The 26,289-nt window shown below is 40.1% G+C and overlaps 1 protein-coding gene across 1 annotated transcript in view; it reads left to right on the forward strand.

Moving 5' to 3' along the window:
• PES1 (pescadillo ribosomal biogenesis factor 1) overlaps positions 1-23,146 on the forward strand; it is a 48,304-nt gene extending 25,158 nt beyond the window's left edge. The window contains exons 7-15 of the mRNA XM_077461197.1: positions 10,259-10,375; positions 11,743-11,820; positions 12,020-12,112; positions 14,010-14,140; positions 14,708-14,833; positions 16,860-17,044; positions 18,502-18,662; positions 18,757-18,924; positions 20,809-23,146. Coding sequence (XP_077317323.1) covers positions 10,259-10,375; positions 11,743-11,820; positions 12,020-12,112; positions 14,010-14,140; positions 14,708-14,833; positions 16,860-17,044; positions 18,502-18,662; positions 18,757-18,924; positions 20,809-20,892 — 1,143 coding nt within the window. The 3' untranslated portion in view covers positions 20,893-23,146. The remainder of the gene's footprint in view (positions 1-10,258; positions 10,376-11,742; positions 11,821-12,019; positions 12,113-14,009; positions 14,141-14,707; positions 14,834-16,859; positions 17,045-18,501; positions 18,663-18,756; positions 18,925-20,808) is intronic.
• The last annotated feature ends 3,143 nt before the right edge of the window (positions 23,147-26,289 follow it).

The following is a 26,289-nucleotide window of genomic DNA, read 5'->3' on the forward strand; positions in this document are numbered from 1 at the left end:
GCTGACTTTTAAAATAAGGACACTTACCCGTCCAGCGCGCCCGCGATGTCGGCACCCGAAGCCGATCTCTTGATCGTCTCTCGGGTGCTGCCGCCGCCATCTTGGGTATGGGAATCAGAAAGTGGAGCCTTGCGGCTTCATTTCCTGGTTCCCTACTGCGCATGCGCGAGTCGCGCTGCGCAATAAGGATGGTCCCCGCTGTCTCTGGGATCCGTGTGTTTCCCAGCAGACAGCGGGGGACCTTCGGAAAGGGGCGTAGATTCTGCAGATATCTATGCCGGAAGTGGGTGCAGATACCTGTACTGTACAGGTACCTGCATCCCCCCTGAAAGGTGCCAATTGTGGCACCGGAGGGGGGGAGGGTTCCAATGAGCGGAAGCTCTACTTTAGGGTGGAGTTCCGCTTTAAGACTGTTGCAGTGTCACTTAAAAATGACTCCTTCTTTACAGGCAAAAGGAAGGACCTTTCAGTAACTTTGCATTTAAACATTTCTGGTGTCAGTATACAGGAGCAATCCCCTTCCTTTTTTTTTTATCATAAAAATTCAGTCCTTGAGCCCAAGTAAATCGCCTTTGCATTGTGATAAGCAGTTTACTGCAGGTGGGAGAAGTAATTTTCTCAGTCCCCTTGCCCACTAATTAACCCTGAGTACATCACTATCATTTTATTTTAAGTCGCTAGGTGAGAGTCTAGCTGGGAGCTGATCTGTGTCAGATATTTATAAACAAGACTAAAGCTGGCCATACATGAATCGAAATTCTGCCAGTTCAGCAGGGACAGGTTGAACTTCGATCCATGTGTGGTCACAGTGGTTGAACTGCCAGTTGACTTCAACTGCCTTACTGCTATTTTTTCGTCCAACCACACTGCCAGCTATAGACTGATCTGTGTATTCTGATTGGAGGGAAAGTCTGATCCTAAGAGGAGAGCAGGTTGTGTTTCCTGCATAGCTAGAGAACTGACCACAGTGTGTTCTCATGCTTAATATGTCAGTTTTTAATAGGAAACCAGGGGGACTGACAGGATCACCAGGGATTTCGCACAAAAGAAAGCAATATAACGAGAACAGTATACTTTTTCATACAAGTACATGGTAGAACAGGCACATATTAGGAATAACATACTGTTTTACAATGCATGCACGCTATAAGAAAAAAGCCTACATGATGATAATTCCGCTGTAAGGTTTTTCAGTGTAGCAGATACGCTAATGGAAATCTGCAGTAACAGGCTGCTCCTATCACCATGCCATAAAAACCATTATCTATATGTTGCGTTGGTTGTGATATACGGATCACTTATTAATCACTATCGGATATGGACATAGGTCATGTAACGTTAACACCTGATGTTGCCTTATATATAATCTAGAAGGTACAAAACTTTTATTTTTAAACTCTTCCTTTAATGTGTTCATGCAGATGGCATTGTGTTTAGAGCAGTATAACTACTCTAAATGTGCTGTGTATTCTACCATATATTACATAATTAAATTTATATTAAATCCATAAACTAATTTATTGCTTTTACAATTTGTATTTTTATTTAGTTTGCTTTAATAAATAATAGATATCATAGTAAATGCAGTTTTGAGCTTTTTAGCTGTCTTTTTATAGTACAGAAAAAAACGAAAGATAAAAATATAAGCTCAAATTGTGTATACATAAAGTAACAATAAATTATGGGCTGTTTCCAGCCTCTAAACATAAATTAATATGAGATCAAAGTACATATATACTTATAAGTACTACAGAAATTTAAAGCACTTTTTTAACCGCTTCAGCCTGGTAGAATTTACCCCCTTCCTGACCAGAGCACTTTTTGCGTTTTGGCATTGCATCGATTTAACTGACAATTGCGCAGTCGTGCGATGTTGTACCCAAACAAAATTTACATCCTTCCCCCCCCCCCCCCACACAAATAGAGCTTTCCTTTGGTATTTGATCGCCTCTGCAGTTTTTATTTTTTGTGCTATAAACAAAAAAAGCAACAATTAAAAAAAAAAATGTTTTTTTTTTTTTTTTACTTTTTGCTATAATAAATATCCCCCAAATATAAAAAAATTGTTTTTCCTCAGTTTAGGCCGATATGTATTCTTCTACATATTTTTGGCTGTGATCTATGTCCTGTCACTAGGCAAAATGGGAAAATGCCTTGGTTTACAAAAGCATCTCCCCGTTCTACCTCTCCGACGGGAGCGCACGCACCTGCAGCAACACTTTTTAAAGGGGATGTACCTGTATGCCCTTTTGCCCACCAGTGCCATTCTGCTGACATAAAACTTCTAAGGAGATGGGAGCAGTGAGTGTTTCTAAGTGAGTGGAGTTGAGCTTAGGTAGGTGGATCTTGGCTAGGAAGGCCTCTGCCGTGATTTGGTCAGTCAAATTCTTGTAGTACAGGGTCATATAGTATTCGGTAAGAAGTTTACTAATTGCCACAGGTGATGCTTTTTTTTTTTATATTGTGCTAGCCATTGATTGCATTGTAAAAATAAGAAATTAATCAACCTGTCACTCAAATACATTAAAGTGGTTGTAAATAGAAGTGCACCAAATGGAAATTTTGATATAAAAAATGCAGGATGCACTTAGCCGAAAATGACAGTTTCTAAAAAATTTATTTTTATATACAATTGTATTTTATATTCGACTTTTTAATTAAGATCATCAATTTAAATTAATATGAATTTATTAATGGCCATTATTGCCACTTTTAATGCAAGAAAAGCTTGTATCATGTCTGCAATTTCTTACTTAAACTTACACTGCTAATAGTATCAGAAAAATTTTCATTCAGTGCTCTTCTAGTAGACCTGATACAGGAGATCAATGCAGCCTCACCAGTGTCCATCAAATGCAGCCTCGCTGGTGTCTGGATCAGTGCGGTGATCTCCCGCTGTGTCACAGAGCTGGTTTTAAATTTCCTGGCCGCAGTAACAATGTCCCGCCTCCTGTGATACCTCACACTGATTCAATGTCCAGGCATTGGATCAGTGTGCTGCCTATCACAGGAGGCGGGACATCGTTACTGTGGCCCTTCAGACAATTCAGCTCCGTGACACAGGGAGATCGCCGCTCTCTGTGAGGAGGAGGGAGGGGAAGACTTGAACTGAGCCTGAACTGGAACTGCCAGGATGACACCCCTGCAATGTGTGGCACATGGGGGGTACCTGCCCCCTTTTTGGTGCCATTATTGGCACCATTTCTTCTTTTGGCTAATATGTTTTGGCGGCTGAAATTTCGTTGCACCACTAGTTTTAAAGGTAGAAGGTTTTTTTTACTTTTGCATTCTATGCATTAAAGTGCTTGTAAACCTCAGACATGAAATATGAACAAAGCATATCTTTCTATAGTGTATAATTGTTTCAATTAGGTGCACCAAGTGTAATTTCTGTCTGCTGCTTCATTCCTCTGCTTCTGTAGTCTGACAAGGTTTCCCAACACCAAAAGAAAAAAGGTGACGGGAGGGAATCTCCAGCTGATTGACATTCTCAGCTCTCTTCCTGTGTGCTATGTGAAGGGGGGTGTGTCTCCTTACTGAGCTCTGCAGGGTGTAATTTCAGCCCCCCCTCCCCCTTTATTTTTTATTTTAACTGACAGCTTAGACAAGCTTAACCACTTCCGGACTGCCCGCTCTTGTTTGTACGTCGGCTGTTTGAAGAGGGATGTCATTGTTATGGCAGCAGCTAGCTGCCATAACCCCAGTATCCTCTTCTTCAGCGGGCAGTCCGCTTTCAGATAAAAGTGGTCTCTGTGGCGGATTTGCCTCAAGATCACTTTTATCACGGCAGGAGAAGGGGCCCCCTCTGCCGCTTACCGGAGCCACCAGCAGCAGCAGAGGCGATCTCGTCCTCCTCCCTTTTGGGTATTTATATGAGTGAGGGGATGATGGGCCCCCACCCATCTCCATACCAGTGCAGGGCATAAGCGTTGTCAAAGCATCACTTCGGCCCATAGCTCTTAAACCAAAATTTTTTTTTTTTTAAATGGCATTACATTTTTTTATTTATTTTTTCTTATTATTGCATTTTAGTGTAAATATGAGATCTGAGGTCTTTTTGACCCCAGATCTCATATTTTAGGCCCCTTTCACACATGCCGACAGTGTCCGTATTTCATCCATCCGTTTGTGTATGAAATACGGACATACATGCATTCCTATGGGATAGCGAGTGTCTGCAGATAAACATCCGCAGACAACCGCTATCGTTCGCCTCCGCTATTGTCCGATTTTGCAGACGGAAGAAAATCCTATTTTTCTATCCGTCTGCAGAGCGGATCAGATGAACACAGACAGACGGTCTGTGCTCATCCGATCCCCCATAGAGGAGAGCTGACAGGGCGGTCCCTGCACAGTGTGCAGAGACCGCCCTGTCCGTCGCCGGCTCAGAGGGGATAAACGGAGCGATCCCCGCTGAGCAAGTGGATCATCACGGGACGGATCATTACTGATCCGTCCCGTGTGAAAGGGGCCTAAGAGGTCCTGTCATGATTGTTCTTCTATTTTTACATTCCATGTAATAGGAATAAAAGTGACACTATTTTTTTTTTTAAAGAACAGTGTAAAAATAAGGTATAATAAATGTTGTTTTTTTTTTTTTTGTTTTTTTTTTTAACGCGCCCTATCCGTCACGTGCAGAAGCCAACGCATACGTGAATAGCGCCTGCATATGAAAACGGTGTTCAAACCACACATGTGAGGTATCGCTGCAATGGTTAGAGTGAGAGCAATAATTGTAGTCCTAGACCTCCTCTGTAACTTGCAGCCTATAGAATTTTTTAAACATTGCTTATGGAGATTAAGGATAAAGGTTTGCGCAGGTGTGAAGCGTGACATGTTGGGTATCATTTACTCGGCGTAACATCATCTTTCACAATATAAAAAATAAATTGGGCTAACTTTACTGTTGTCATCTTCTTCTTTTTTTTATTTTTTTTATATAAAAAAGTGATTTATTTCCCAAAAAAGTGCGCTTGTAAGGCCGCTGTGCAAATATGGTGTGACAAAGTATTGCAACGACTGACATTTTATTCTCTAGGGTGTTAAAAATATATATATATAATGTTTGGGGGTTCTATGTAATTTCTAGCAAACAAAAAATGTAGTTTAACTTGTAAACAACAAGTTTGAAAAATAGGCCCAGTCCTTAAGTGGGTAATAAAGTCTGAACTTTGAACGACTGAAGAGAAGACTGCAGATAAATGGGTGCAACTTACATAGGATGATGTTTTTCATGTGTATCACATAAGGCTAGTCACTTAACTGGGTATATGTAAGAGTTTACAATCATGTTAAGGTAAAAAACAACCTTACTTACCTGAGCCCACTATCAATCCAGCACTGTGCTCAAGAGCAGCCTCTCCTCTCCCACCACACATGCCAGAGTGAGAGCAATATATCTAGCAGCAGACCTCCTCCATAGTGCTAAATGGATGTGTCCTATAGGGGGTTTTTAATGCATCATCTATAGAAAATACAGGGTATTGAAGTTTGTCACCGTTTTAAAAGCGCACGCAAAGTTAAGGTTTGACACGTTGGATATCTATTTACTCGGTGAAACCTCATCTTATATTTTACCAAAAAGATGGGTAATTTTCTTGTTTGTGCACCCCAAAATTGAATTTAGCGTACATTTTACTGAAGTTTTGCATTTCTTAGAGCTTTGCGGTAATATAAAAAAAATGAACTACCTCTATTTTGTTCTCTAGGGTGTCTGCTTTCATAAAATATGTTTTGGGGGGTTGTGCAAGCTTCAGGCCTAAAACTATTCTCTTTAAACCTGTGCCAAAACCGCAAAAGTGGCTCTGGCAACAAAAAGGATAATGCATTGATTTACAAAAAAAAAACTGGAGAGTGCAAAATCTGGTGCAGCTCTGCATAAAGCTTTCAGTTTTTTTTTTGTCAAAGCTTCATTGAACAAGCTGAAGTTAGAAGCTGATTGGCTACCATGCACAGCTGCACCAGATTCTGTGCCCTCATTTTAGCAAAATGACAGCCTAGTGTTTTATCGTCCTTATTGTCTTATCCTCTGGGCAACTGTTTTGTGCTGTTTAACCAGTTCAGCTCTTTGGGTGCTCTATGTACATCCAAAGAGTGAACCTTTTGGTCAGCCATCAGCTTGTGTGTGTTTTTATACAGCCAGCTACCAGCTTCAAAGTAAAAGTGGTGCAGCAGCTCCATAGTTTCCGACCACTTTCTCACAGCTGACCATGCGGTTCCATTCTCACCCCTCCCGCCAGAGACTTGCCCCCCTCCCCATGGTTTCTGGGCTGTTCAGTGCTTACCGATGCCCTGGAACACATCCGCCAGTGGGGGAGAGAGACTGCAGTGAGACCGAGGCATTTTCATGCCTCGATCTCGCATGCAAATAATTAAACCTGAAGTGATGTCACTTGCGGTTCCAAATGCACACTTTCCTGGCCAGTACAGCCAGGAGACTCATCTAACTCAACCGATCTGTGTTTCATTAGATGGTGTGAAGGGCAGGGGAGACATTCGGGTCTATTAGACCCTTAATGTCTCCAAAAAAGTGTACCTGTCGCCTACCTAATGCTATCACATAGGGGTTTATTAACCCCTTGTTAGAGCAATCACTGGAAAAAAAGTAGTGTAAATAAAAATGTAAAAAATAAAATAGTAATAAAAATTGCCAAAGACCCCCATTGCCTTGCACAAACGCACACCCAGGGTGCGTACGTGTAAATGTGAACCGCGGTCGCACCTCACATGACATTAAAGTGGTTGTAAACCTTTACAAACCACTTTGACCTACAGGTAAGCCTAGATTAAGGCTTACCTGTAGCTCCAAGAAATATCTCCTAAACCGGCAAATATTTAGGAGATATTTGCTGAAAGACAGGCACCCCTGTCTACGGCACATGCGCCATAGACAGAGGCGCACTGAGCGTGCCGCAGTTAACAGCGATATGCTGCGAGTGGCGGCTCCCGTGCGCATGCGCGGGAGTGACGTCATCACGGCTCCGGCGAATGACAGCGTCGGAGCAGCGAGACCCACCAAGAAGATGGAGGCTCAGGACTACAGGGGACAGCAGTGACTTCGCTGGCTCCTGTGTCAGGTAAGTGACACATAATGGGCTACTATGCGATGTATAGTAGTCCATTATGCTTTACCTTTGCAGGGAATCAAAGTGGAAGTAAACCCATCAGGCTTTACTTCCTCTTTAATAACTCAGTAGCACAAGAGCTCCATTTAACTCTAAATTGATGAGCTGCAAAGGCATTTAAAGCGTCGCCTATGGTAATTTTTTTGGCAATATGACAGGCACACGCAATTTTAAAATATGGAATTTTGGGCATCTATTTACTCGATATATGGCACTTTTTTTTTTTTGCACTAAAATTAATTTTATTATATTTTTTTCCAGAATATTTTCATTTTACTATACAGTTCACGTGAAACACAAATTTGCAACTATCACCTTTTTTTTATTTATTTATTTATTTTTTTCTACTGGGCTTCTTGGGGTTTATGTAATTTTATTGCCAAAAAATGATTTTTAAATGTATGGGACAAAAAAAAAATTTGCTCTGTATCCAAACTGGTCAACAAGTCATGAAGTGTCTTCTTTGCTTGTAGTGCCATTCCAGAACTCTTAGGCTCCATGCACACTGAAGCTCAAAAAATCTTTTTCTGGATGCCAGATTGCTGACAGAAAACGCTGGTTGAAATATCTGCTTTTAACAGCGTTTTATACTAGCGTTTATGAGCGTTTTACAGCGTTAGAGTTAATGGGCGTTTTTTATAAAAATACACAGAGGACACTCCAAAAATCCCACAATGCATTGAAAAATAGAATGCCAAGCACAAATTAACGCATGTTTATGAGAGTTTAATAGCGTTTATCAGCCTTTATCAGCGTTTGCCTTTTTTGGCGGTGAAAAACGCCACTTTGAACGTGAATTTCTGGCGTTCAGAAAAAAGCCCATAAACTCCACTGCTCATTAAAGCTAAAAAACATCCATGTGTGCATGGACACATAGGCTAACATAGAGTGGAGTTTATGGGCTTTTAAAAAAAAACGCCCAAACTCCAATAAACTGCAGTTTATGAGCTCCAGTGTGCATAGAGCCTTAATAGTACTGATAGTACCTACTGATACTGCCTGTGCCTTTTTGTAGGCCTGATTTATCTAGGAGCTTTTTTTTATGGGTTTCGAGCTGAGCATCATAGTGTAGAATATAGATAACACTGCTAGCAAAGCAGATCATTTATCCACTGGATGGCTTTAGGATCATTTGAATTTTTGTCTGAATTCGGACCTGAAATTGACCAAAAGGCGCACAGGACTCCTGTGCAATTCTTACTGAAGCTGCCGTGGGGAGCTCCATTCACCCGAATTAAGCTGCGCTTAATTCGGGTGAATGGATTTAGCGCAGCTTGTATTAATCCGCAATCCGCCCTAAAACGGCTGCACCATTGTCTGTAGTGTGAAAGCCCGAGGGCTTTCACACTGCAGCTTCTTTGGAGCGGTGTGTTTACCGCTCCTCCACCGCTGCTCCCCATTGAAATCAATGGGGCAGCGCTGTAATGCAATAGCGGCGTTTTGCCAGCAGTTTTAACCCTTTCTTGGCCGCTAGCGGGGGTAAAAGCGCCCCGCTAGTGGCCGAAATGCGCCGCAAATCCGACGGTAAAATGCTGCTAAAAATAGCTGCGTTTACCGCCGACGCTATGGGCTTCATGGTGTGAAAGCGGTCTTATTGTTACCATTACACAGAAGGAATGTCACATATTTCTTATAGTTTGTATGGTTCACTATATGTTCAATTATTCACTTAATTTGGTGGTACACTGTGCAATATTAGTAGGTTAATATTGGCGCAATTATTAATTTAAAACATTTTATTTTTGTGTACCAGTTCATACATATATATATATATATATATATATATATATATATATATATATATATATATATATATATATATATATATATAATGTGCAGCTATATTATTTAGTTATCTTTTAATAAATATTTCTCACATATTTTAATATTTATTCACATCAGCACTTTATTATATTTTTAACACCTATCTTGCTGTGATACTCGCATTGTAGATCTTGTTAGCTCTATTTGTAGTGAGATTGCTCGTGCAGTCAAGCAAACAGTTTTGCTAGTCGTACTATTTCAGCACATTACAGCTAGTTTTATATGGTATCAAAGAAATTAAGCAATTGTTTAGCATTCATTTGCATGTTTTATTCATTTCATGCACAAGGGATCTGTTGATCTTACAATATCATAAATCTTTGTTTTATGTTGCAACTTTTTGCTGCACAGCGTGGACAAATCTTTATCAACTAAAAGTGTGTTTTTTGCATATAAATCGTAACACGTGGGGCTTACATTTAATCCATTTACGAACTTACCTGTCCCTTTTAGCATGCATTGTAGTGCCCTGGAGAAAGTGGTGAGGAAAGCAATGGGGTGAGAAATGAAGTGGAAGAAGAGACTAGTGTACAGCCTGTGGGTGTTCAAACGTGAATTTCTTATACTAACCTATTAATAGGTTGGTGATAACGTGATCCAACAAGTGACCATTCTTCTGGACTGCTACAACACAGCTGCTAGGACACCTAGTACATGTACTCTCAATAGCCCAAACACTCATTAAAGATGGTTATCAGGGAACTTGAACACTAAACACACCTATTAATACTTTCAAAATGCTCTTTAGAAGTCATTTGTAGTGCTGCTCGAGTGCCTAACCAATTTTTGTATGTATCTTAAAGATGACTATATACCTGGCTATTTCATAGAGAAATTAAACATTTCAGTAATTTTGTCCAATTGAAGCAATCAGAGGTGGTAGTATGGTTTTGATTTTAAAAAAAAAAATAAAAAAAAAAAAAAATAAAGCTGGGATTAAAATTGCACTAATCAGAGCTGACAGTAAAATCGAATCCCCTTGAAACTCACAGCGTTGCTGCTATATTTTTTTCGGTTTTCAGTTCGATCTTTTAACAAACTTTATAGAAGCTGACAACTTTTATTGCCCAGTTTAGAATTTGAAAGCAACTATATTCTGTTGGTCAGTTGCTTAGTTTGATGGTTGTATTCGTATTGCGATTCTTGGAGGGAATATTGTTGCAATTGACTTAAAATTGCCAGCGTTATTGATTGACATGTATAGGCAGCTTTGCTGATATAGTAAAATGACATGAATATTTGTTATATTTATTTTTTTGCTGAATCTATAATTCTTTATTCATTTCACTACTATGCTGATCTTTCTGCAGCACCCTACAGATGTCGATTATAGGGTTATGGCCACATTTACAGAGTTTTATACCACCCTCTTGGGATTTGTCAACTTTCGCCTCTATCAGACTCTTAACCTGCAATATCCCCCCAAGGTAAGAGAATAAAGATGCCCTTATGTCTTGCTTTAAGTTACAATTAGTGCGTCTTCATGAATTGGTTGCTTACAGCTGTTAGGGTCCTTTCACACGGGTGTCGTCACTGAGAAATATGGATTCAGGTTACATCGGTTTACATTCGTTTGCAGTTCATTTTACATCTGTTTTTTTTTTTTTTGCATCATTTTTTGTTGAGCTTTTGCAGAAACCAGTCACTGGTAAGAAAAGTATTACAAAAAAGGAAACTGATATCCATCCAGATCAGTCTAAACGGAAAAGCACACAGCCTTGTTGCTTTAAACAAACAAAAAATAAAAAAACATACCTGAAAGAACACGGAAGTAGGCAGTAAATAGATGATCATTTGTTTACATCCACCTGCACATAGAAATACATTGTGGTTCAGACTGGATCCTTCTGGAAAACTGAGACAGGGCCCTCCTGATACCCCTCAAGCTTCACCCCACTGTCCTGTTCGGTCCCTAGCTTGGCACCCAAGGCTGCTCTGCAAGCATCGCCTCCACTGGCCGGGTCCCTGACTTGATCACCGCCTGAAGTTTCCTGATTCTCCACCGTGCCCTTTCGGTGAGAATACTGCTCTGGTAATTGCTTCAGTTACTCGCCGTGTTCCCTGATAATAAGGTGGCTGGTCCCTTGGTGGCGACAGCTTCCCTTCTACCTCCGACCAAGACAGGTTCTCCAGCCGGAAGAATCGTCACTTTTGGTGGTGCCGCAAGCCCAACCCTACGCTGCTCTCTTGCTTCTGGATAGACCCTCAGACAGCCTAGCAGCCAGACTCCCCTGGGATAGCCCCAGTCTCCGGCCTAGCAACCCGGGACACACATCCACCCAGACAGCCGGCCAGGTGGCACAGAACATAGATCACATGACTCCACCCGAATATATACGTTCTCCCAGCAGGCCAAGGGATTCAAGCAAACCCCTGCCCAATGGCTGAGATACCCCATATACCCATAACCTGACCTTGGGTTCCCCTTCTAATATCACCAAATACCCAGCCACCTAGTGGTAGAAGAGATAAGTGCAACAAGGCCCAAGAAATCAATGGATTTCTAACAATCAACCAGGATAACTCCTGGCAAGTAAATTTGGGAGGAGCATCCCTGCCTAACTCCGCTTCTTTTTAGGCAGATTAGACATTTTCTGCTTTTTAGATTGGTGACATTTTGATCGGTGCAAAATCGCTGTACAAACGCACTACTTTCTGCCTGAAAAAGATATGCTCAGGTATGAATGCAGCCTTAATTGTAACTAGCTGCTTATATGTTCTGTTGACTATAAGAACTTTTCTTCATATGTTCTTGCCCATTTTAACCATTGTCTTACTTCCTGTGTTCCATCAGCTAGAGTCTCATTCGGAGGCAGATCTGAAAGTGAATGATGAAGACAAATATGCTCTGGGGTCTGAAGCCTACATGGAAGTATGTTGCTGGGACAGAAGGAAAAATTACAATATAACTGTTTTAAATCTGCTGTTTTTAACTGGTGCTCATTCTGATGTGTTTGTACTTCCGTTCTTGTCCTCTCATTGTTTCTTCATCTGCTCTTATGCAACCAGTTGTCAAGTGTCTATTTCAGTCTGCCTGACATTCAGCCCACTGAATCTGCTTACTCTTTCAGAAATTGACGGCGCTCAGTGCCAGTCTGTCCCGAGTGATTCCATCTGAACCTGAAGATACGGAAGTGGAGCTTGATGAATTTCCCACAGATCCAGTGAGTAGGAATTTTGTGGCAGCTAGTTATTTCACTATTGTGAGTGCTCAGCCAGGTGTTGCCAAGGAAATTATTCAGCATGAATATTAGGTTATACCAATTTTTTTTTTTTTATAAGCGTCAACTGTATTAAAGGTAAAAAAAAAAATGTTTTTATTTTATGTAGGGTTAAAAAGAAGGCCTCTGCTATTCCTACCATTATAAAGTGAACTAACAGTAATGTAATATGAAAACCATATTGCTGTATTTAAATGTACTGATTCTTTAGGATTGGCTTCCTGATCACACGTGAATGCATTTGGTTGAAGGAACATTTCCAATGTGAAGTGACAACATAACTACAATGCTGTTTCATAAAACGAAACTTTTCTGTGAAAAATAAAAAAAATTGTTATACCTCCAAAAATCGTAACACATCAGAAAGAAGAATTTGTAGGAGAAAACTAAATAGTTGCTGAACTCTTAAAAATGCTAGTTGGCTGGCTTGTCATGCTGATCCAAAGGCCTAAAGTACATCTTAACCTAGGAACAAAAATGTAATTTATTGCAGCTTACCAGTTCTTCGATGTGGCTGTATTATTTTCCTTTTTATTTATTTTCTTGGTGATCCTACTAGTTAGGCTCTTCTCGTCTTACAACTGAAAAGAGAACATTTCTGAATGTCTAAGTCATCACACCACATCCCTTAATTGATAAATACATAGCAAAAAGAAAAAGTATGGTATTTTTAAGGTGCCAAAACGCAACAACAAAAATGTACAAAATATATCAAAATTTTCTTTCGAAACATATTGTCATCATATCAAACTATACGATACATGGAACAAATGCAGCAGATTCTATTCTCTACATGTTTCGCCAAACTATAGCTTCCTCAGGAGAACTTTTATCAGGAACTGCATATATGATCACTATGAATTAAAAATGACATAATTTAGGCAAAGTTTGTGTAAATCATAACATGTATTTTACACACTTTTTCATATATCTTGAATGTGTAGGGCTTGTACGTTATTCTTTATCCATTATCCAAGGATTCCCAGCTATTTCCTTTTCCCAAGTTGAAGAAGAGGGGGATAAACTGTTTTCACCAGAGCACACTGTCTGAGAAACCCGCCATCAATCCTATATGAAAAACATATAATGGGAACTAATTACAACAACAGGACACAAAGTGGTAACTTCAGACAAAATCTCTTCTGAGTCAAGGACCTTACCTTGCAATGTAAAATACACTAGTTATCTCTTCCTCATCTGTATTGAGCCATGGCATTTTGCCGCAATTTTGCGTCTCCTTATTCCACCTCCATCAGCAGCCAGTACACTTATTGGATCTTCTAATATTCATCAACATTAAGGTAATGGAGATCTAAAGACTAATGTACAGGCCCGTACGTACACATTTGAGATATATGAAAAATATTTTTGTTTAAATGTGTGTTATGATTTAATTATCTTTGTTGTTTATGAATTTTGTCTAAGTTATGTAATTTTTAATTCAGTGATCATGTATGCAGTTCCTGATAAAAGTTCTCCTGAGGAAGCTATCGTTTGGCGAAACATGTAGAGACTAGAATCTGCTGCATTTGTTCCATGTATTGTATGGTTTAAATATATGATGACAATATGTTGATTTTTAGATGATTCTAAATAAAATTTTCGCTGACCCCCAACAAAGCAAGTCAGTTTAGGGTTCTGACTTGGCTGCTGCATGCTTGTTCCAGGTCAGGGATTTATACAGGAATGCTGCCAGAGACAGGCATGTAGCATTTTCAAAAATTGCTCAGTAGTGCCCCCCCATATTTCTCACAATACAGGTTTCTCTGAACTGTCTGTGATGTATTGCGAGATTATACAGCATAATAGGATTTCTTTCTCATTATAAATTATTGTGCAGGAGAATGACAACCTTCAGGAGGAGCAAAGAAAGCAGCAGCAGGAAGAAGAGAAACACAAATCTTTATTTGTGGGTCTTAAATTCTTCTTGAACCGGGAGGTACCTAGAGAAGCACTGGCGTTTGTCATTCGGTGAGTCAGAAAGGAGTGTGCTCATTTATAGTTTACCACAGTTGTTGCAGTTCGTTCTTTCTTTCTTCTTTCTTCTTTAGTTTTTATTGTCATTGTGTCATTCTTCAAAAAGGCTAAAACCCTTTTTTTTTTTTTTTTTTCTTTTCCCATTTTGAGCAGAGAGGGATTACAACACCCGTCAGGTTTTTATTGCGAACTGTGTCCCTGTTAGGAATATTCCCCCTCTGTTTGTTCAGTTTACTGTGCTCATCAGAAGTGAAAGAAAGTTTTGGGTTGACACCAGAACAGTAATATAAAGGAAATCAGGAACTAGTTCTGTTGACACCCCAGGATTTCCTGTTTTGTCTATGGGACAGGAAGTGAAGGGAAATATGTATGACTGACGCAAATGTAAAAAAAAATATATATATATATATGATGGGCCGTCTAACCCTCACTTACATGTAAAAAGTTTTTTGCCTTTTAGTTCTACTTTCATAGTCCTCGTGTATTTTATTTTTTTTTCCTTTTATACTATTTTGCAGACTGTTATTGATGTATTGTTTTGCATTCATTGTGTCTCAACAGAAGTTTTGGGGGTGAAGTGTCATGGGACAGCACACTCTACATAGGAGCAACATATGACAGCTCTGAGCCTACCATCACACATCATATTGTGGACCGCCCAAATGTGCAGACTCAGATCATCAACAGGTAACCAGATTAACCAGATTAAAACCTCAGATATAGTCTCCATTGTATACTTAGTTGTTAAAAATGGATTGTGATTATTTAGAGCCCCCAGAGCCCGTGTCATATAGTGAAAGTATACACCGTTCAGTAGCATTTTTTCGGACGGAACTTTAGTTCTACTGTAAATACTATTTCTCTAGGTATTTTTCTCTTCACTACAGCAGGCTTTTTGTGGTATAAACCTTGCCCTGTAGGTGATTATATACAAAGGAAGCTGTTCTTCCCTTGTGGGCTTTGCTTGCCTGACAGACATTATAATATGTCAACCTGAAGAGTTTGCAGGAGCCTGTGATCCACCGATTGCTGGTGCAATGCTTTGCAGGCTCTTGTGAAAAAATAATTCATACACATTTATTTAGCAAACTGTTACATTTGTGAACTTTCTGATTGTAGTACAGTCCAAGCTAATGGAGTATTACAAATAAAAATAAGTGTAACAGCTACATTTTAACCTCTTCAGCCTCAGAAGGATTTGCACCCTTAATGACCAGGCCAATTTGCGATACAACACTGCGTCGCTTTAACTGGTCATGCGCTGTGGTCACGTGCGCGCCGCCTTGCCGGGAGCTCCGTGAGTAGAATCGTGTGTCCCGCGGACTCGATCGCCGCGGGGATACCCACGGAAGAACTGGGAGGTGCTAAAGTAAACAAGCATCTTCCCGTTCTGCCTACTTCCTGTGATCCGGAGCTATGATCAGTGAAGTGTCATTTGTAGCCAAGCCCCCTAACCGTTAGAAACACTCCCCAGGGCACAACCCCTCCCTAGCCCCCTAGTGATTAACCCCTTCACTGCCAGTGACATTTTTACAGTAATCAATGCAGTTTTTTAGCATTGATCGCTGTATTAATGCCAATGGTCCCCAATACGTGTGAAAATTGTCCGATGTGTCCGCCATAATGTCGCAGTCACAATAAAAATCGCAGATCGCCGCCATTAGTAGTAAAAAAAAATATTATTAATAAAATGCCATAAAACTAACCCCTATTTTGTAGATGCTATAACTTTTGCGTAAACCAATCAATATACGCTAACTGCGTTATTTTTTGGAAAAAATAAAAAATGTACAAGAATGCGTATTGGCCTAAACACCTAAAAATCGTTTCTTTATATTTTTTGGGGGAATATTTATTATAGCAAAAAGTAAAAAAGAATGCGTTTTTTTTTTTTTTCAAAATTGTCGCTCTGTTTATAGTGCAAAAAATCAAAACCGCAGAGGTGATCAAATACCACCAAAAGAAAGCTCTATTTGTGGGGAAAAAAAGGACCTTAATTTTGTTTGGGAGCCACATCGCACGACCACGCAATTGTCCGTTAAAGCGACGCAGTGCTGAATTGCAAAAAGTGCTCTGGTCTTTGGCCAGCAAAATGGTCAGGGGCTTAAGTGGTTAAACCCCATTACACTGTTGCATCCTTGCATGCTGCATCCTTGGTGCGCTTTTCAAAAGAGCACCGAAAATGCATCTCCTATTCTATAGAAAACTCATCGAAATTGTCCAAGTTTCACAGGTGCATGATTGGAGTCAGGAGTACAGAAAATTCTGTAAAATTGCGGCAAAAAAACTTGTTTTTACTTTGTTTTTTCAATGGAGCAGTGTTAAAACAGCTGAAAAAACACTAGTCTGTTTAATTAACGGATTCTTCTATACTGTAAGTATTGGGTGATGTTTGTTTTAGTTTCACTGCCCTGCTGGGACTGCATCTGTATGTCACCATAGGTTTGCTTTGTCCCCCAATGAGAGAGTTGTGTTGTATTTCTTCTTTTTACGATTCTCTTCTTTGACTTTTCTACTGCTTGTCAGTGTGCATATTTTGCCGGGGGGGAGGGAATGTTGTACAGTCCTAAAGGTAGGGCCTATACCCCATAAATCTGCTGCATCTGTTTGTAAACTTAGTACAAAAATTACTTTTGTATCTGCTGTATATTCCAGAATGACAGAGAGTTGATTATAACTATACACTAAAAATGTGTTCTACTTTCCTCTGCAGATATTATGTTCAGCCACAGTGGGTGTTTGATTCTGTGAATGCCCGTCTATGTTTGCCTGTGGAAGACTACTTTCCAGGGGTGCTGCTACCTCCCCATCTTTCACCATTTGTAGTGGAGAAGGAAGGAGATTACATCCCACCGGAGAAGCAGCGTCTTCTGGCACTGCAGAGAGGAGAGAGACTTGGTAACTATCCATAAATGAATGATTAAATAAAAAATAATTAGAATAAATGCATAAATACCACTTTAGTCTTTTGCTACATACAAGTACAAGAACTAAAACCTATATAAAGGGGATTACCACCATGAGCAGGGGGCTTCTAAGAGCTGAGCTGCATCTTGTCAAATTATATAACTAGCCCGTAAATGGGTACTTTTCAATTTAGAGCACAGTGAATGTGAATATTTTTATTCCAGAAATAGATATGTATGGAATAGAAATAACCTAGCACCAATACTGAATAATGTACAATAGGTTTAATACAGTCCCAAATTAGGAACATAATATTTTTAGATTTAATGCTTCTATCAATTTCAAACTTTTTTTTTTTTTTTTCCTTAACTGCTTGACAACCAGCCACGTACCCGCTGGACTTCGAGTGGTTATACCGGAATGATGCATGATCTTTTGAGCCGACAAGCTTGTAAAAGCAATCCTAGCGGCTAATTAGCAGTCACAGGATTGTTTTTACAAGCAGTGTGAGGGAACATCCGCCTTTTGCACTCTCTCTGGCTCTCCCATCTCACCGAGCAATCTATAGTATCAGAAAGTGGAAACGAGCATGCATCACTTCTGGTTTCAACGGATGTAAAAAGCACAATTTTTAAATTGGGAAAGCGTTTTAAACACATCGATCCTGCACGTATGCAAACAGTGATCGTCCCACACATGTTAAGGTATCACCGCAAACATCTGATTAAGGGCAGTATTTCAACCACCAGATCTCCTTTGCAAATCTAAAGTGTTAACCTGTAAAGGCTTTTAAAGCTTCGCCTATGGATAACAACATTTTACATCAGTTGACCCTGTTGCAAAGGCGTGTGCAAATTTAAAGCATGACATGTTTTGTATCTATTTTCTTAGCATAACATTACCCTATAAATTATACCGAACAATTGGGTATTGTGTTTTTGTGCATTAAAATTCAAAAAAGTGTATTTTTTTCCCATAAAATTACATTTGAAAAACCGCTGCACTAATACAGTGTGACATTTAAACATTGCAACAACCAACATTTTATTAGGGCCTCTGCTTTGTTTGGGAGTTTTAAGTAATTTTCTAGCAAAAAATAGATTTTTACATGTAAACAGTGTAAGAAAAACCAGTGTCTTCAAGTGGTTAAAATGGTGCAGTTTTTCCGTTTTAAACATTTGATTTCTATTGTGAATAAAATATGGATTTATGAGATTTGCAAATGATTGAATTATATTTTTATGTAGATTTTATGCAGCATCCCAAGCTTTTTGGAATTAGGATTGTATTTGCACAACTCGCCTAACCTTATATGTACAGTTCAAAATTTGCTTTGTTTGTATGTTATGTGGAATGTGCTGTTTCATAATTATTAGCATAGCTACTCCTATCCAAAGATATTACCTTGCTTGAATTGAGATGGATGTCTGTATTTTGTTAACCAACAGACGAGGAGGAGGAGGATGAAGATGAAGAGGAGGAAGATGATGATGAGGAGGAGGAGGACGATGATGAAGAGGATGAGGAGGTAGCAGAGGAGGCGAATGAAGAGGATATAGAGAGTGATAAGAAGTTGAGAGAAAGAGAAGATGAACAGTTTAAGGGGAAGGTAATGTACAACTTGCTCAAACCTTCTCCTTTGGCCAGATGTATTTCTGCCTTCATTTCCATTTACATTGCATGTTTTGTGCTGTCACACACAGAAGCTAAATGTAAAGGTAACGGCAGGCACTGTAAAGCTAGAGGACAAAGCTCGAGCAGTTGAACACGAAAAGAATGAAGAAAAGCGTCTGGCTATCATGATGATGAAAAAGAAAGAGAAGTATCTGTACAACAAAATCATGTTTGGCAAGAAACGTAAAGTTAGAGAGGTAAGATTTCTCTATCAAAAATGAGACTAATACATAAGTCTTTTTAAGATCAAACTTGTAAAATTTTAGTAACCCTTTCCAGAATTGAAATCTTGTGATAATGTAATGTAAGCTAATATCTGTTGCTGTCACTGCTGTGTTTGACCTTATACAAAGCCATTGTTTGCCACCTTTATGCAAGTGACCAGGGGATAAATTGTAATAATTCATTAACTCACAGAAATCATGGAGCTTTTACCTTTTCGCACAAAGGAAAAAAAATAATTTAATTGGAAGCTATGGTGGAACACTGAGAAGATCATGCTTCCCTTTGACACTCTTAAAAATTAGGTTTATGGGTGGTGTGAAAAGTAAAATATCTGGATTGTAATTTAGACTTCTTGTTCCCTCAAGTAAACCTTTCAGTAACTTTAGAGGTATGCATGAAAATACATTTTCGACTTGCACACCAGTAGTATGACTTTCCAAAAATGTATCATTGAAAATCAGTCTTTGGGCTCCAGTCTTATGACTTTGCTTACATTGAGATGTCTGTTGCAGACAGCAGGAAGAATTTCCTGTCTAATTTTCTCCACTTTAGCAGATTACATGGTGAAAAGCAGCAGGGGTTGTTCTTTGTCAGGTGTTTGTTAACACAACTAATACATTTCACAGACATGGGAATTTACTAGATTGTGGATAGCATTTCAGTCTAGGAAGTAGACAATGACTCTTGATGAAATCTGAACAAAGATGGCACTGTGTGTGTGTGTGCAAAGAAAAGCAGATAAAGGCATTATTTGATCTTTCTTATGGGGTAATACTCATAAGTGTTACACTTGCAAATCGCTTAGTATGCATAAACTGCTTTACTATGCTTTTCTTTGTTTTTGTTGCTGTAATGGACAATAGAAAACTCTTTATTTATTAAGACCTACTTTAACCATGTGAGAAATCTAGTAACCCTTTGACAAAACCTTATACTGTTAGGGCTTGCATGTCCTAGTTTATAGTACAATTATCGTTTTATTTTTTTTATTTTATTTTATTTTTTTTTAGATTTGGATAGAATGCGAAGGATTAGAATCATTATTTTTTTTATTTTTTTTACTGCCAATACTGAGGAATCGTACTTATACCATGGCTGCAATGCCTTGCATCGTAGCAGCAGCAAATTTATCTCAACTTGACGCCTGTCATACTCACCCATTGAATCAATGGGACCGCACTGCAGCTGCACGTCACGAATGCAGTACGGTAGTTCAATGTAAAATCTCTGTTCAACCAAAAAAAGCATTCAGAAGATAGTAGTAACACCACAGATTTTCAGAGGGAAAGAGTGAAGAGTTGTAAAGGCATAAAGTTTTTTTTTTTTAATTTTAATGCATACTATACATTAAGATAAAAAAAGCCTTCTGTGTGTAGCAGCCTCCCTAGTACCCCCTAATACTTACCTGAGCTCCATCTCTATCCAGCGATGTTCACGATTCCTCTTGGCTGAGACACAGCAGCATCATCATTGGCTCCCGTGGCTGTCAATCAAAGTCAGTTAGCCAATCAGGATAGAGGGGGGCGGTGCTGAACAGCAGTTCTATGTCTGAATAGACACACATCTGCAGCTCAGCTCAGATGCCCCCATAGCCAGCTGCTTACTGTGGGGGCACTTGACGGAAGGGAGGGGACAGGAGCAGCAAAGAGTGACCCCACAAGAGGAGGATCCAGGCTGCCCTGTGCAAATCCACTGCAACAGAGCAGGTAAGTATGACCATGACGTTTTTGTTTTTTTTAAAAGACACTTTACAGTCGATAGAAAGTAGCCTAAGAGGGGATCTCGCATTGAAAAGATATCCTCTCACTTCCTGTTGAGTCAAAATAGACTTAGTGTTTTTTTTTGTTTTTTTACAGGCCAATAAGCTGGCAATGAAGAGAAAGGCCCATGATGAAGCTGCCAAAGCTGAACGTAAAACCAAGAAGTCAAAGAAACCTTGATGTACGCCAGAGTAAACACTCTCCATCCTTTTAAAGAGCATATTTTTAAAGCCTTTTACAGTGTAGTCTTAACTACATATAACAAGAAGATCTTGGGTATCTACACCTTACTTATAATGCATGGAGAAAGCCGCACATGCATTGTCACTTATATATCGATTAGTGGTTTTTGGACCCAATGATCAGCTGGGAGATTATATCCTTCTAAAACCTGTTATACAGACTGTGTTTTGTAAATAAATGTTCCTGGACACAACACTCTTGGGTATATTGCAGAGAGGGGATGAGAGTGGGGGGCTTCTATACTTCTGGCATCAAAGCCCCCCTCTGGTACATCAGAGGAGGAATTTCAAGTGAAACTCAAGGAGAAAACTTTTTTTCTTTACTTTTGATTTGTTCCAGCTAAGTTGCCCTCCAATATGTTCTGTTCGCAGAATAAGAGGTTTAATAAATTGTGAGTGTTGGGAATGCACAGCTGGAAGAATCACGCTGGCAGTAGTATTTTGCATGAATGTAACTAAGATTTTTAGCATCTCCAGCAGCCTTCCATATGTAGTATATATGCAGCATTAGTGGCAACTTAGAGCTGGACCAATCAAAGGTATATACAATGTTTATTTTATTTTTTTCCTAAGAGGGGGGTCCACTTTAATATATTGGGATTTGGAAAGCATAAACTCTGTCATTAATCAGTTGTACGCCAGACCAGCGCTATAGTGCATCGCTGAAAAATGTCATTTTTTCTGCACGTTCCATTTTGTCTTATGTTCTACACAGATTTAAGAGCATTTGCCTGACCTAGCCATTTAGTGTCAGATCAGCTCCCCCCTACAGGTGCTTTATTCAGACTTGTTTGTAGAAAGAACCTTCAGTGACCAGCTCACACATGCATGGCCAGCTGCTTTCTAATGTCTGTAGGCAGCTTAAAACTAACCTTTATCCCTGGTTCACACCAAATTTGGTTTTGAAATCTCGCTACTTCAGTGTGATTTTTTAAAGCTGCTGGTCAGTGCTATTTTATGTGTGGCTTGTTGACATCTGTGTGACTTGATGCATAGATGTCAATGCAAGTCGCACATGAAATCCCAAAAAATAGTGCAGGAACCTTTTTAAAGTTGGTGTAAGTCTGAGTTGCACTGATTTGAATGGTTCCATAGCCAGAAATAGGTTGTGACTTGTCATGCTACTTTGATCTGTCAAACAACATGACAAGTTGCATCAGTGTGAATGGGGCTTAAGGCCGGGTTCACACTATAGCGATGCGGGAACGCCGCAAATCCGCGGCGTTTACCCGCATCGCACACCTCCCGCCGGCAGTTCACACTGCCCTATGCGGACGGCTGGGAGTGTCAATGTTATGTTAATGACACCCCCAGATCCGTCGGGATATCGCAGTGCGATCTGCCGACTCGCACAGGAATCGGATCGCATGGTGTGAACCCCCATGCGATCCGATTCTGTTGCGGACCCAAAAAAGGGTCCCGTGCGAGTTTGCTGCGGGAGCGCTGCGAATTCAGCCATACTATCTGTATGGCTGAACTCGCATCGCTACGGAGATCGGATGTGATTTGCTGTGCGAATCACATCCGGATCTCCCCCCGCAGCGGTGTGAACCGGGCCTAAGACCTGCACCTGTAGTATGTAGAAATAAATATTAAAATGTAATGTAACACAAGTTCTGTTGGTTATGGTAAAAGCATTTGTAACCCTTGGCTGATAAATTTTTTTAAGTGCCTGCTTTTCAGTGACATTGTATGTACAGTATATGATGTAAAAAGGCTGTAGTTTTGCAAGTCTGTACCAGGTTGGACTTAAGCTGCCACTAGTCCGCCACTGCAAAATTGCATGTGCCCGTGTACACATTTTTACAGCGTTTCCATTACGTTAAGTACAAAAGAAACCTATATAGATTTCTATTTATATAAGCTCTATCAACAATGTGAATAGTAAGTCATAAGATGAGCCTTTGTATAAGCAGTTTTATAAACTCCTGTCCAAAGGGTGGATCACTTGGCACAGGCAAGTAGGTTCACTCTTGAGTATAAACATGTACAGTATCATGTCATGAGCTTTAATAAACTGATATCACCATATTTTCTTAGTTTCAGCGAGGCAGGATTTTGTTAGCATTCAGCTCTCTTAAAAATATTTTATTCAAAAAAATTATAATTTTTTGCTGGTTAGGGAATAACTGCCTGTTTTGTCACCTCTGTATTGTCTAATTTTAATAAATGGCAACGCTGTTTATAATCTATATATATATATTGTGTGTATATTGTAGCTAGAGAAAACCTAATTGATGTAACAAGCCTGGAAAAAAAAACGTAGAAATGAGATGACCAAAAAGCTAGTTGGCCGTAGGCCCCTTTCACATCGGTAGGTCCGCCAGTCAGTTTTTCAGGTTTATCTGATCAAAAGCTCCATGTCAATCTGTGGGCAAGGAAATGTAAATGGACATGCATCCTTTTACATCAAAGTATTTCAGGGTCTTCCCGGGTCAGGGGAAAGAAAATGCGTCCTTTTCCATTTTTTTCAGACCTACATGTGATGAATCAGATGTAATTTAATGAATAAGAGGTCCTTTCATACAGTGCCTTGCGAAAGTATTCGGCCCCCTTGAACTTTTCAACCTTTTGCCACATTTCAGGCTTCAAACATAGATATAAAATGTTTGTTTTTTGTGAAGAATCACCAACAAGTGGGACACAATTGTGAAGTGGAACGAAATCTATTGGATTTTTTAAACTTTTTTAACTAATAAAAAAATGAAAAGTGGGGCGTGCAAAATTATTCGGCCCCCTTGCGTTAATACTTTGTAGAGCCACCTTTTGCTGCGATTACAGCTGCAAGTCGCTTGGGGTATATGTCTATCAGTTTTGCACATCGAGAGACTGAAATTCTTGCCCATTCTTCCTTGCAAAACAGCTCGAGCTCAGTGAGGTTGGATGGAGAGCGTTTGTGAACAGCAGTTTTCAGCTCTTTCCACAGATTCTCGATTGGATTCAGGTCTGGACTTTGACTTGGCCATTCTAACACCTGGATACGTTTATTTGTGAACCATCCCTTTGTAGATTTTGCTGTATGTTTGGGATCATTGTCTTGTTGGAAGATAAATCTCCGTCGCAGTTTTAGGTCTTTTGCAGACTCCAACAGGTTTTCATCCAGAATGGTCCTGTATTTGGCTGCATCCATCTTCCCCTCAATGTTAACCATCTTCCCTGTCCCTGCTGAAGAAAAGCAGGCCCAAACCATGATGCTGCCACCACCATGTTTGACAGTGGGGATGGTGTGTTGAGGGTGATGAGCTGTGTTGCTGTTATGCCAAACATATCGTTTTGCATTGTGGGCAAAAAGTTCGATTTTGGTTTCGTCTGACCAGAGCACCTTCTTCCGCATGTTTGGTGTGTCTCCCAGGTGGCTTGTGGCAAACTTTAGACGAGACTTTTTATGGATATCTTTGAGAAATGGCTTTCTTCTTGCCACTCTTCCATAAAGGCCAGATTTGTGCAGTGTACGACTGATTGTTGTCCTATGGGCAGACTCTCCCACCTCAGCTGTAGTTCTCTGCAGTTCATCCAGAGTGATCATGGGCCTCTTGGCTGCATCTCTGATCAGTCTTCTCCTTGTCTGAGCTGAAAGTTTAGAGGGACGGCCAGGTCTTGGTAGATTTGCAGTGGTCTGATACTCCTTCCATTTCAAAATGATCGCTTGCACAGTGCTCCTTGGGATGTTTAAAGCTTGGGAAATCTTTGTGTCCAAATCCAGCTTTAAACTTCTCCACAACAGTATTACGGACCTGCCTGGTGTGTTCCTTGGTCTTCATGATGCTCTCTGCGCTTTCAACAGAACCCTGAGACTATCACAGAGCAGTTGCATTTATACAGAGACTTGATTGCGCACAGGTGGATTCTATTTATCACCATCAGTCATTTAGGACAACATTGGATCATTCAGAGATCCTCGCTGAACTTCTGGAGTGAGTTTGCTGCACTGAAAGTAAAGGGACCGAATCATTTTGCACGCACCACTTTTCAGTTTATTTGCTAAAAAAGTTTAAATTATCCAATAGATTTGGTTCCACTTCACTACTTATATGTGTATATGTATGTATGTGTATATATATATATATATATATATATATGTGTGTGTGTGTGTGTGTGTGTGTGTGTGTGTGTGTATATATAATGTGTGTATATATATATATATATATATATATATATATATATATGTATATATATATATGTATATGTGTGTGTGTGTGTATGTATACATACATATATATATATGTGTGTGTATGTATACATACATATATATATGTGTGTGTGTGTGTGTGTATAAAAACTCACTTAGCCAAGGTTCACACTGACAGCGGGAATGAAAGCATGCAAGTTCAGCTGAACTCACACAATTTCATACCCGCGTGTCAGTCTGAGTTTGGCGGGGATTTCAGAGAGATCTGTGCGGGTGGCAGAAGTCACCTAGAAGTCGCCAAATGTAGTACAGAAATTACTTTTGGGAATCGGTGCAGCACCGCAGATGCGGTGTTGCACCGATTCCGGCAGTGCCATTGCCGCCATTTTGCCATATGATTTGACATGTCAAATCGCATGCCAAATTGCGAACCAGGGCTAAGTGCTATTACCTATATAGCACTGATATCTATACACTGAGTGGCATTCAATGTACTAGATATCAGTGTGCAATAGTGAATAGGACCTGGACCTGGTAAATAGACACATAGCAAGTTCTTATAAAAACAACATGCATACAACTGCTGTGCTGTCATTATAACACTGACCTGCTGCTGCACATAAGGCAGGTCCGTGTGGGTGGCCAATTCCAAGATGGGACTCCGCTGTCCACCCTGTCTGCACTATCTGTACTCTGCACTGCAGACCCCAGCTCCCTTACCGACTGTCCCACGCAGCAGTGAGATATGGCCCCGTCCTTCAGCTGAATCTTCTGGGGGGGGGCGTAGGTGGCCGGAGAAGAGCCTGTCTCTGCAAAAATCCCTGTTCTGCCGACAGCTCCATGATTGCTCTCTCACTCTGATCCATCCCAGCCAGCTCGCTCCTGTCATACAGCCTCATCAACCACCGGTAAGGATTTAACAGTTCACTGCTTACTCTGGGCCGGGTATAGTGTTCTCAATTCTGCAATCTGCGGCCACCTCCAAGGGCAGACTGAGCCTCTCATGGAGCCCCCTCGACCCTGGGCCCTTGGACAGTGCCAAAGTGCCTGAATGGTCAGTCTGCCCCTGTCCCCAGTGCTTATCTAAGTAAAAGCAAGACACGTTTTCTTTTCTTCTTTAGTTTTCTATTATCCTCCTTACTTTTAATTTGACCTTTTTGTTCAAATGCAGTTTGATCTGATGACATATAATACAAAACTACTTCA

Source organism: Lithobates pipiens, unplaced genomic scaffold (genome assembly GCF_037356315.1).
Source record: "Lithobates pipiens isolate NorthernLeopardFrog02 unplaced genomic scaffold, aLitPip1_a1.2 Scaffold_3, whole genome shotgun sequence".
Lineage (NCBI taxonomy): Eukaryota > Metazoa > Chordata > Amphibia > Anura > Ranidae > Lithobates > Lithobates pipiens.